The sequence below is a fragment of the Caenorhabditis elegans genome, chromosome X (genome assembly GCF_000002985.6).
Source record: "Caenorhabditis elegans chromosome X".
Lineage (NCBI taxonomy): Eukaryota > Metazoa > Nematoda > Chromadorea > Rhabditida > Rhabditidae > Caenorhabditis > Caenorhabditis elegans.
The window spans coordinates 5134104-5146980 of record NC_003284.9 but is presented as its reverse complement, the minus strand read 5'-3'; the positions used below and the strand labels follow the sequence as shown (position 1 = coordinate 5146980).

The following is a 12877-nucleotide window of genomic DNA, read 5'->3' as shown; positions in this document are numbered from 1 at the left end:
TTAACTTTTTTTAATACTGTTTTTCGATTTAAACATAATTGGAAAAATTTCAAACTAAAGTAGTTTTTACATGTTTAAATTTGGGTTTTCAGATATAATTCGGTCGCTAACGCTCATCTCAAACGTTTTTTCTTGTTCAAACGCTTTTTCTTGTTCAAACGCTTTTTCCATAATTTTTTCATCAATAAATAATCCAATACTACAAAAATCGGCATGACCCAACAATAGTACATTTTAATTTTAAATTAAAAAGTTTTATTGACCTTATTCAAATTAAAGCAAACATTGGAGGCGAGGAGTTGGAATGAGCTTCTGATTACAATTTTGTGCAACATAAAATAGCAAAAAATAAACAATTGCCGTAGCACTAAAACTCTCAGACACGAGGAATTGACTAGAAGTTGGAATGTAGAAAATAAGTGAACTACTAATATTGGCAATACTTAAGAATGAGGAAGGTATGTACCAAAAAATATAAAAATTATTTTTTAAAAAACTTGGAAAGGTAAACAGGAACACAACTAAAAATGAAAAATAATTGACAGGACTAAAATCTTATTGCAGAAAAAGCCCCTGATTTTGACTAAGTATCCACTATAACCAATAACCTGGGGAGAGGTTGAATGTAAACATTTGGGGGAAGAGAACGTCACAGGAGGAAGGAAATAAACAAAAGCTTGGGCAGAGTGAATGCTCAGTCGCTGGAAGTAACATGGAACACCTCAAGTTCATAAATATCAAATGCACCATCTTCACAAAGCTGGGGGCTGTTGAATGTGGAGCTTGGACCCGTAATTCCATGGGTAAGTTCTTCGTCAATGCGAATTGCATCACGACCTCCAGATCCAATCTGAAATTCAGCTTAATTGGTGGATATTGAATTTACGTAAAGTGTGTCTGCATTATCTGCTGACTTTCATTTTGAATTACTTTGAAAAATACTGATTAAAAAAAATATATCTCAAACTGACAAACATTTGCATAGAAAGACAGTAATCGTTATGAATTTGTATCAAAATACAGAAAATCACATGATGTATTTCAATTGAAATATTGGAGCAAATGTTCAAAAAATGTCCTGAAAGTTGATGTTGAAAACCGAATCTCTAAAAAAAACAAAAATCTACAATTCCGGGCCATTTTTTTGCACTTTTTCAAATGGTTGAATCAAAATGGATGTTTTTTTTTCAGATAAATGGATCAAATTTCCTGTGTTTTTAATACTGATTTTCAGTACAAATATTTTGAACAACATGCGCAATTAGTAATTTTGCAGAATTGCTAAAAATAATCGCCACCCACCAATAATTCATAATCAGATTTCTCAAAATAATTTTTTCAAGTTCAAAATTTTGAAAAAGGGCTAAGAGAAAAATAGTGATAAATTACTAATACATATTGAAGAGTGTCATTTAAAGAAAAACGTGAAACTTGTGAACATTGAAGCAAATTGCTAAATTTAGTAATTGTTCAGTTTCGGTTCGCAATAGGCTTTATGAAATTTCTGTCGGTTTATCCCCATTCCACAACTCACCACAAATGACTTATCGGTAGCTGACATAAAATACTGCGGGCACTTATCGGACGAAACATCCGGAGAGTTTCCGACCCACGTGTAAATTTCAGGAAGCTCCATTTCTTTATTCATTCGAAACACGTAAGACTCGCCAGTTCCCCAATATCTGAAAAAATCGGGACTGAGAATGTTTTTTAGGCTATTGTTTACTTTGAACGAGTCCTCTCTTTCCTGTCATGTCTTTCAGACCATGTAGAGCTGCAGTATGCTCCGAAAATAGCGCCACATGTACTTTTTATAATGATAATTGTTTGATCCAATGGGTCAACTCTGAAAATATTTTTTTAAATAAAACACCTTGCAATTTTGTTAATGCTCACTTGCTCCAGAAATTGTAGAAACTGGTACCATCCTGGCTTAGCTGGTAGGCCAAAGTTGGCGTCACAAGTTGTAATCTCGGAGGCATATATGACATCAGTTCAACAGCAGAATCTAAACTTTGAACAAACACAAGTTAAAAGTTTTTTTTCTGAAAACCCACCATTATCAACTAGGCATGATTTGAATGCTTCACAGAAAATGGTACGACGAACTTTCTTGATCTGACGAGGACGAGATGTAACTTCGTCACGTAACTGAAATTAAATTCAAAATAAGTTTAGTGAACTTCCAATGAAATGATGAAAATTCTCACCTCATCTTCAAATTGAGCCTGTAACTTTGCAATTGTGGCAGATTGCAAGTTACGAATCTTTACGGCAGTAGCAATAAATGTGCTTGTGCTCACCTGAAATTAACAGTCTAGATAAATAAATTAAAAAATAAATCTTTAAAAAACCTTATCAGTTAGCATCGACATTGCTTAGACAAGAAAATTGCAGTTAGAATGGGAAAAACTCAAAAATCTTATTATATTTCTAGGTGTACCACAACAAAAGGTATGACTTATTTTTCTGTTGTATACAAGTAACAAAAGTGTACTAGTTACAGAATGGGAGCATAGAATTGTCCGAAGATGGAACACCAAACATATGTTTACAGTTGACCGTATTCTGCAGACGTTAGGGAAATAGAAACTTTTTCAGGTGTGGTGTAGGGGTGGTGAATTGAATACCGTACTTTTTAGTATTGTGCTACACTGCTTCACTTTGGAAAGTCAAAACTCAGGCAATTTTGAACATATTCATAGATGACTAAGTAATAATGCTAGAAAAACAATATTTCTTCAATTAACAAGTATTTAATAAAACAAATGGCAACTGAGATAAGCTGTCAAAATTTGGGTGCAATACTAATGGAAGATTTTTTTCAAAGAAGTAGCTCAAGGTGATAATTTCGAATTGTTATTTGCTCAAACTTTGAAAAATGTAAACTTCTAGATAACCTACCGAAATGTTAGTGGCAACATCCTGGAATTCCTTCTTAATTGAATCAATCTTTTCTTGAAGAGATTTTCCTCTGAAGTCTTCCATTCCTCTCTGAAGCATCTTTTTTTTGTCTATTTAGCTCCTGAATAGGGCTTACCTTATGCACTTTCGACCAAATATAGACAATAGAAATAGCAGAACGAATCAGAAACTTGTGGCCCTCGGCAAAATAACAATCGACAATTCGACAGATGTAGGGCAAGGGCAGATATTGGAACAACCATAGCAACCAGTCTTCTATCTGAACGGGGACCATTAAATTTTTTCTTGCTTATTCTCTTCTCAGTTGTATTTCTAAGATTCGAATCGTTTCTCATGGAGACTTTTCCCCCACTTACGCATTTCACAAGCACACTGTCGTCAGTGGTACCAAGTCGTCTTTTGAGCAACACGTACGCTGCAGATTTGTGCTTTTTGACAAGTGCCAAAATTGTATGACTAGATGCGGCCCATTGTACAGGTGCTGTCATCAAATAGCCCTGAAAATTTGACGATATGAATAAAGGAGTTAAGTAAAATATGCCACCTTGGTGTTGAGCAAATAATTGATGCATGCAAAACAGTCACCATCATCGTCGTTGAAATGGAGCAGCAATGAGCACAACGGGTAGATTGACTGAAAAATTATTACTAGAAGTCTAATTTTGTATAATTTATTGTAAATATCAATCGGAGAAAAATAGGAAAAAAAAAAAAAAATTTTTGTATACAGTCAAAAAGTGGTACAAAATTTAATTTCACCTATAATATCTTATATACATTTGGAAGTCAACAAAAAAACAATTCTACGACTTTTATTTTTTAATTGTGTTTCAAATATTTGCATTCGAATATTCTAAAGGTTTGAAATCGCAGCAATTCTCTCATAAATGTTAAAATTTTAAAAATTCCAATTTTCAGAAAATTTACAAGTTACCAAAACACGATGCTTACTTTTTATTATAAATCTAATTTGCATTAGCCGCTATTTTTTGATTTTTATAGCTTAATACTGCAATTTTTTAGAACATCGATTTTGTTTTTTATTCACTTTATTATAATTTTAAAAAATATTCCAAAATATTCAAAACTCACTGGTGCGTACACAATTTCCGGACGAAGTCTCTCAATAATCAGCAGAAGCCGAATCAATTTCACAGATCCGACTTCTTTCAAATCAAAATTACTGAGCACTCCACCTTCATCTGCCAGGATCTGAGGCGATTGTTTTTTGCCTGAAAAATTTTGTGGAATTGGTGTGGGAAAATAATTTTTAATTTATTTTTCACTTCCTTCTTATTGTTTTCATATATTTTTTGCGTTCATAATAGCAAACAACACACAGTCTCTAAGAAATCAGCTTGCATTTCCCTCGAAATTTTGATTGTCGAGTAAACAACATGAGTCTTGACACCGCATCATGCGGAATAAATACACAATGTGTGTGGAAGTTTATTTGCAACCCGGCATGCGCAAATTCTACTTTTAGTTCCCTTTTTTCCTTTTCCACCTCCCACAAAACAAAGAAAAACATTGCAACTGGCAATCTCTCGATCAGCTGGCTCATGCTCAAACGTTGCTAGTTTTTACTTACTTTTACTTTACTCCAATTTCAAGTTTTGCCTCAAGTTATGAGTAAAGTAAAGAATCAGCAGAGAAAAAAGTTTTACTATACCTTGATTAATTCTATCATATTCGATTGCTTCATCAGAATACAATCGTTTGCTGCCTGACCAATCCTTGGTGTTGCACAGCTCTTTCCAGAGATTTGCACGAATTTCGTGACAAACCGGCCAGTCCGTTCGACGTATTATTTTTTTGACCTGCAAAACAACAAGGATTAGCACATTTGGAAATTTTGATGGATTCTTTTGTTGTTGTTGTTGTTGTTGTTTGGGATCAAGTTTAAAATAGACGACAATTTTTTTTAACCTTGTGTTCTCAAAAAATAAAGCTACAAGTAAATAAGTAAAATTTTTACTAACTGCATCAGAACGTGAAAAAAAAAACGTGACACAAGTAGCAATTACTATGACTGAAATCGTGGCGAGACTCACTCAGAAAAACAGCGTGTGCCTTCAAACTGACGTGTGAAAAAAATATTTGCAAAGTTACGATAAATTTAGGTAAAAAGTAATTCAAATTTGAAAAAAGGAAAACATGAAGTTTGCAAACTTTATTTCTCCTTTTGAGAAACTCAAATACTTTCGATAAACTTATTTTCCCTTCCGAAATTTATACAATGTATTATTTTCTAGTTTCTTTTTGAAAAGTCTGAGTGGAAATTTTATTAGCGGGTGTAGAAATTTTGTTTCTCTACGCCAAAAATCCAAATAAAAAGCATGTTAATAGTTTTCCAAAAATGTGCAAAGGACTAGACTAGGCATACAAAAGCGTACTTGCATGAACGCATTAAAAAAATTTAATTTATATTTTTAGGTTTGAGACAACCGTATATCCCGTTAAATTCGTTTTTAAAAAAGTGCCACATTTTTCGACTACTTACCGAAATTTTACGAATTTGCGGCCTGGATTGAGAAATCTCATCAAAATCCGTTTCTAAACCAGAATCTTCTGGCGAAACAAGAAACTCGGATAGCATTTCGTTAATTTTTTCTCTCTTCGCTTCAAGCCGTTCGCTTATTGCTTCGGGCCTAGGAACCTCACAGTACTCCACTTCGGAGTACGGATTCCTAACTGGATCGAATCCCATTTTCAGGTTTTTATTAGTTTATAAATTCGGCAACAAAAAAAAAAAAATAAGATAAAAGGTGTGAATCCGAACTGTCTGAAGCTTGCGGTAAAACACTACAGGAACTAGAGAAAGGAAGGGTGGCTCCGCCTATGCTCACATAGAAGAAAAAAGTTCTTGAGGCGAGCGGCAAACACAGTCAGCCGCCATTACACTGGCGGTCAAGTTCGAAGTTCAAGAATAGGGAGGATTAACAAAATAGTACATCCTTTTCAGAGTTCATGTCAGCTTTTAACTATTTTTTATTGCAAAAAGAAACGTTCTCACCTTTTCATATCGATTCAGGCGTTTGTTGTCAACAATTTCCTGGAGAAGATTCGGAACACTCGATTCACCAATTCGCGTGTCTCTCGTATTTTCGGTGAAAAGTGGTCCTTCTGGCTGCAAATGTTGTTCTGTTAAATTTCAATTTGGTTTTTAAAACTAATAGCACATCACTCCAAAGAAAAACTCCAAAAATATTTAAATCCCACAACACCACACTTCACATATTTATTCTTACCGATGATCCAGCGTTTTCCGTCATGACTAAATAAAAACTTTAATTGAATACCACATTTTTAATACGTTTTTATTCTCAAAAATAATAGTTTTGGTTCAAAAATCAATAGAAATGTATGTTCATAATACAAATCGTAAGTGGTTTCCATTATTTATTGGTGTCAAGTTTAGACACTTATTATATTACTCACCAAACACCGACGCTCGCGTAAAACCAGCTACTTCTACCGCAAAGTTTTGGTGCAATTCAATGCTCCAAAACGTGAAGCCTTTGTTCCATCTATTGACAAATTGAGCTCTTTCTCTCTTTAGAAGCGGAAAAAGGACAACGCTTGCCTGACGGAGAAGGCTATTTGTGCGGCCGTTTCAATGGTGAGCAGTTGGGTGCTCAGTAGGAAGAGGGGGGGGGGGGGGGGGTGGGGGTGTTGGGCTCTAGTATGTGCCCACTCTTTCTCCCTCTCGCAGCTGTCAATAGTCCGTAGTTGTGCACGCCACTACGACGCAACCGAGGTTCCCCCTCATGAATTTTCCCCCGGTTGTCTGCGTCTTTGTTGTTTGTATGTATATCTCGTTAAATGAAAGGAACACTAGAGGCCGAATATCAATATTCTGTGTGGTGTAATGAGGGTCATCGGGATCTTTTTGAATTTTCATTGTAATCTGTTTGTTAAGCTCATAATTAATTTATAAAATAAAGTATTTTATAAAAATTAATCAAACTGTTAAATTTAAGATTTCCGGCGAATCACCACTTTTCTAAAAATTTAAACTATATTTATATTTCAAACTTTCTGTTAAAATGTGGTTAAAAAAACTCAATTTTACTCTACCATAAGTTTGGAATTTTGACAAAAACAGATTCTAAATTTTTTATGTTCTTATAATGTTTGAATTATTCGATTCTGAACATTACAGGGGTTCGAACTCAGAGAAGAGAGACCAAACCTTATCAACAAATGGAAACAACCCTAGTTTTCAGTGTGTCAAAATTTAGTCTTGGCATTAATTTTCAAAGTGAACACAATTTTTTTTATAATATGCCGTTTTTCAATTATTTCTCGACTTTTATAACGAAACATTTCACGTCAAATTGGTACATAAATAACAATTATTGAGCTTCATTTTAAAACACCGAAAACTTTCCATTCGGCGCTTTTCGAGATTTTGCCCCGCGCATCTCTGCTTAAACTTGCAGCAGTGCTCTAAATTTCTTTAACAAATTAAAAATTTTCGTAAAGTTGACAATTTACCAATTGTATTTGTCTAAATGCTTTTGCGAATTGTTCAGTTTAAGTTGGAATAATTTGTTCTCAATTGTAAATAGAATTATCATATTTTAGTTTTCTTAAAAAACTTACAATTGGTTCTACCAAAACTTGTTCTTCTCGAGCAGCCATTCTAGTTTCAGCACGTCTTGGCAATCGCAGCGAACGACGAATAGCCATTGAGATCCTTCTGAAAAATTTTTTATTCTAAAGTAAAGGTCGTTTTGAGTTTTCAGGACTCACGCAATTGAACTAGTAGTTCTACGCATTCCAGTAGTTGCTGCGCCATCTAAATTATGATTGATCATATTTTTTGGGTAGACAGGAGCCGCTCTTTGGAACTGAAAATTAAGGGCATTTTTACCATTATAGAACAAATTCCAACTCACCCTAAAAAAATTGTTCCCCTCATCATTGTCAACTTCCGAGTCATCGGTTCTTCCAGCAGCCTGTCCAACTCGTGCGGGGACAGTTTCATCCTCGTCCCCGCTGGTGTCGCTCATGTCGGCACCAGCTTGGAACATTGCAGCCAGGTTTAAAAGACCCGGTTCTGAAAAAAACGAAGTTTAATCAGTGATAAATAGTAATGATCGTTAACATGAACATTTTGTTACAAAAAATAAGAAACAATGGTTAGACCACAGGTTTTGAGAAGTTTAAAAAAAAAACAAAACTCAGTTCAGTACAACAAAAGTAACTACATGGTGATTTTGAAATCAAAATTTCAAACTTTCACATCATCTTGTCTCTTGGGTAGTTGATAAACGAGACGGAGAAAGAAACAAGACAAAAAAGAAGAAACTATTGGAAACGTAGAGAAGGCACATTAGAAAGATTAGCCAAACCACAAAAGACCAAAACGCAAATCGAAAAGATGTAGGAGGTCTGACAAGGGAAGATACTTCGTTGGACTTGGATTTCTATCATGGAAATGATATTATAGTAATAAATGGAGGTAGGTTCAAAGTTTAAAATGTATGATAAATGTGTTGGAAATCATTTCTTATCGTCTGCAAAATAGTTGGCGAGCTCCTCCCCAACATATTTGCCTCACTAATATAATACTAATAGATAAAATTGTTTGATTTGGAAAATAAGAATTATACGTTTATTTTTTTGGCTTCTGTATTATTAAAGTTACAATTCAAAATGTAATCATGGAAAATAAATTTTCAAAAATTTAGATTGGAAATAAATCGAAGCCCTCTAGGTTCTCCGAGGCAAGGGGAGAGGTTATTTAAAACAGGTTTCTCCGATTCATTGATTAATCTCTGCAGTAAAAACACTCACACACGCGCTATAGTGCATTTTATTACTTTTCACAATGCCCTGAACTATAGAAACTGGAAAAATGTACTTATACATACTGGTTTCCAACTTTTAGACCGGTCAGAGTTTTTTAAAAGACGATACGCTGAGTTTATATATTTTTTTGTTTCTTACACGTTTCAAACACTGCTGCAGTCTCCAGAAATCGAATTTCTGCGAAAGTTTTTCCTGTTTTGTCTGGGTGTTGGTACAAAGATGTTTCCAAGTGGAAAACCTTCGAACAAAGATATTGTTTCCACCCCACGGCGATCATTGTGAAGAAACGGTACTAGAGAGACGGAGGCATACAAACGGACAATTATACAGAAGTCCTTGAAACGGACGACGCCATTTTCAAATTTAAATCGACTATTCTCCTAACGCGAGATTTTGGGGTCAGATAGTAGTAAATTCAAATGTATTCTGAATTTTATAGGTATTATACTCGTTATAGTAGTATACTCGTTAATTTTGAAAATTTGTTTAAAAAATTTTTGCAATGCTAAAATAACAAACATAAATACCAAAACTATTCAAACTTTTTTGAAATTTTTTATGAAATGCCAAAAAGTGGCAGTTACTCGGTGGTTCTTTATTCTTATAAAATTTATTTGAGTATTTTAGGCAATGATTTGATTTTATGCCCAATCCTGATTTGACTGTGCGATGTTGCTCTTAATTACTCGGAAAACTCGAAATTTTAAAATTTTGCGGTTTATCAAAACTTTCATTGAAAATTAAATAAAAACACATATATTATCATATATTATTTTGAGCAGTTTCCATATAATTGTCAATTGGACTAGTATAAATGTGTTTAGACAAAGAATGCACCACAGCAAACTGATGCTACTCCGCTTTTTATTGGGATTTTTCAATTTTTAATTAGATTGAAACAATCAGGTAAAATGAAAAGCAAACAAATATAAATAGTACTATTTTCTGCATTCTTTGGCAACACTTTACAGTTTTTCTCAAGTGTTGAGAAGAAAGAGTTTGCGTTTAGCGTTTTCGAGAGCAAATAAACTAAATGCTTGGCCGTGAAGAAAAAACAATAAATGAATCAAAAAACAACAAATATATACTGAGATGAAACGTTGTTTTTTTCTCACCCCTTATACCGGAGGTGAGTCATCATTTTTCAAATTTTTACTCCTACCATCCGAAACATGCAAACAATTGTGAAATAAGCAGTTTAGAACGGTGATAGTTTTTTGTTTTGGAATTGAAACAATTTCGATATACAAATATCAAAAAACAACAAAAAATATATTTTATTTTGGAATATTTGAAATATAAATCTTTTCAAACAACAAACGTATTATTGATGTTTAGAAACTTTTCGAACGCTTCAAATAGAAAAAAAAATGTACAACGAACAAGGGATCCTTTTTTTGTATAAGATAATTTTCCAACTTATTCCGTTTGATTTCAACTAAAAAATGTTCTGCTATATTATTCAAAATTGTTTATAACAGAAATATGCAGGGTTTCGAACAAAATTTTTGAAAGCGAACCTGTGAGGTGTCGGGTACAAAAAGTGCGTAGAAAATTATAAATATAATCAGCAGTTACTGATACCTTTCTAGAACAACTTTTAACTTTTTTGCTAACATTTGCCAGCATTTTACATATTTGGATATCTCTTAACAAAATTGTTCACCGTTTTTTCTTGAACTGTTTTTTTTTAATTTTCAAACTATTGTCGAAAAAATATTTTCTGTTGGTATTTTGAACTCCAATCCTACATCAATGATCACAAATATCAATTCTAATGCAAATTTTTCCGGTCACGCGAGACAAGTGTCAACCGCACATCAAAACTGAAACGGGCTAGTTTTTGGGTTTAACTTTACCTGAAAAAAAGTTGGAAAGGAACAAACGGAACCAAAAAAACATTTTGTGAACATGGGATTCATTTTATTGATGCTGATCAACTCGTTACGGTATTTTTTAAAATGACTTGTGGGTTAAATCTTTTTTTGAATATTGTTTGGACTATTTTCAGAGATCCTTCTATTTTTTCATCCGTTTTGTTTTATAAAAATTATTGTAAAAACGTCATAAACTGAATGAGGAAATAACTTTTTTTACTTTTACAAACAGGTTAATCAATTAATTGATGCCAATTAGCTTCAAACTTTCGCACATTTATCAAGCACACGTTTTTTGGTATAAATGCTGAAGAGAAAAGTATGATTGATTATAAGAAAACAATACCATGAAACATCTGATCTCTGTTCTCAAGACTTCCACAGAAACGCCGTGTCACGAGATTGATTTTTAATTTTTCTTTTTTCATCATTACTTTTTGAAGCTATTCAAAAAAAGCTTATATTTATCAAATTCTATTTAAAAATTATAATTGCATAGAATTGCATTAACTCAATTGTACATCCATTGCAATCACTTAGAATTAGTCAAGCCTTACTGGGTGATAGGCTATCCAAAATGACAGCGCAATTCTGCGTCCTTCCAATTCACGTGACTTTTCAATGCAACTTGGACTAAACTCTTATTTCGGCCTGTCGACGTGGCTTTTTCAACATCGTTAACAACAGAAATTCGAACGTGTGACACTAATTGCCCTCTGGGGGTTTTTTGGAAATCTAACTATGTTTATGTGTTTTGATTTTACAGCAGACATCATATTATCACTAATCATATAATCAATTGATTTAGGATCCTGTGGTTTGAGAAAAAATCAAAACAGTGCAAATATATTTCTATTGTTAACTAAACTGAAGATCATTGATATGAACTTGGTCTGGAGAGAACATAACAAAAATAAAATAAAAGAGAAAATAAATGATAATTACGAAAAATGATATTGATATCTAGAATAATTCAAAATAAAAAAGTGATGTTTGAAATAATAATTTATTTCAAGAAAGTACCGATAATTGGTCATTTAGGTTTAATTACTTGTGTTATCACTCAAAAGTCCGGCGGGATTTTCATTTGGTAAAAGAAAAGTTGTCATAATGACTGTATACATAACTATATTGAATTTTATAAAACTATTCAAATGATTTCAAACTATCGCAAAAAATATCCACATCACTCGTCAAACTTTCTAACTTTTTTTCGGTCATAGCAATTTTTTATACGATTTGTACAACTAAAAAAGGAAGAAAACTTCCAATAATTTATAAAAAAACAATCAAAACTAGGCGATTCTCTGGCGCAGAAATTGAAAAAAATTCAGTCACTAAAAATGTCTTGGTGGAAGTAAATAGTCATGAAATATTTGAATAAAAAACATTTCAAAAAAATGTAATAGTTATACTCGGTTATTACTTTATATATCATTTGCAAATATCAAAGTAAAACTTTTATATTTAAAAAAATTTATATTATAAAACTTTGTAAAACTCTGTTTTTCCTTAGTTTGAATGCCGGCAAAAAAAGTTTGCTTCGTCTTTCATTTTCTGATTCTGCTTTAATTATTTCTATTTTAAAATTATAAGCGATTCAAACTTTGAACAATCTTCGAAATTTTTTCAACAATCCAAATTGTTTAAAAACTTGGTGATCCACCCAAATTTTCACGTAAAAATTCGAAAAATCTAAATTTTTCATGAATTGTTTAATTATGATATTTAATCAAGTTAGTCTATGATAATTGTATTGAGGCTAAATACCCAACAAAGTTAAATATTGTTTCAATGCACTCTAGTTATTGAAATTTTTTTTTGTAAATTGTGACAGCAAAACTTGCAAAACTGTAAATCTGTCAGTTGCAATAAGGCTACCATCATTTTTACAAAACAAAGAAATTACTTTCAGTCTTCTTAATGACAATCAGCCGCCCTTTTCCTCTGTCGGTTTGATCTTCAATTAGATTTATTGTTAGTGATATAATCTGAAAAACTCACCATTAAAAGCCACTTCTGGACGGATTATTTTGGATAATATCATTTTTGAATTTGAGGAGACGCGTACACCTGAAAATATGCTGTTATGGAATTTGTTTGTCAAAATAAGAAAAGAAAATTGAAGGTTGTATTTTGAGATTGTTATTCAGATGTTAGATTTGTCAAGTGCAAGCTATCGCATTACAGAGACGATCACAAAAATCGCTATCAGTAACAAGATTGGAACGGTAGAAAAAGATGATGGATTGCAG

At 32.8% G+C, this 12877-nt stretch overlaps 1 protein-coding gene and 1 non-coding gene across 4 annotated transcripts; both read right to left on the bottom strand.

Moving 5' to 3' along the window:
* Positions 1-236: 236 nt before the first annotated feature.
* On the bottom strand, positions 237-12701 carry tbc-7. Of its 3 annotated transcripts, NM_001373289.3 has the most exons (18): positions 12627-12701; positions 12532-12582; positions 7830-7990; positions 7684-7781; positions 7534-7630; positions 5942-6055; positions 4598-4745; positions 4018-4157; positions 3470-3559; positions 3282-3422; positions 3041-3184; positions 2905-2994; positions 2211-2303; positions 2058-2151; positions 1897-2008; positions 1727-1846; positions 1535-1682; positions 237-850 (listed from the first exon to the last, which is right to left on the bottom strand). In NM_001373289.3, exons 1-18 carry the CDS (start codon positions 12667-12669, stop codon positions 695-697), a joined length of 2040 nt encoding a protein of 679 aa, NP_001359912.1. In that variant the 5' UTR covers positions 12670-12701; the 3' UTR covers positions 237-694. The 3 variants fall into 3 exon arrangements, with proteins under 3 accessions (NP_001359912.1, NP_741779.1, NP_001360675.1); NM_171949.10 differs by lacking the exons at positions 12532-12582; positions 12627-12701; NM_001373290.4 differs by lacking the exons at positions 7534-7630; positions 7684-7781; positions 7830-7990; positions 12532-12582; positions 12627-12701 and adding exons at positions 6177-6202; positions 6367-6533 and having other exon boundaries at positions 239-850.
* C31H2.12 lies at positions 8087-8217 on the bottom strand. The gene has a single exon (NR_070997.1). It is a non-coding gene; the product is annotated as an Unclassified non-coding RNA C31H2.12 (non-coding RNA).
* Positions 12702-12877: the final 176 nt, after the last annotated feature.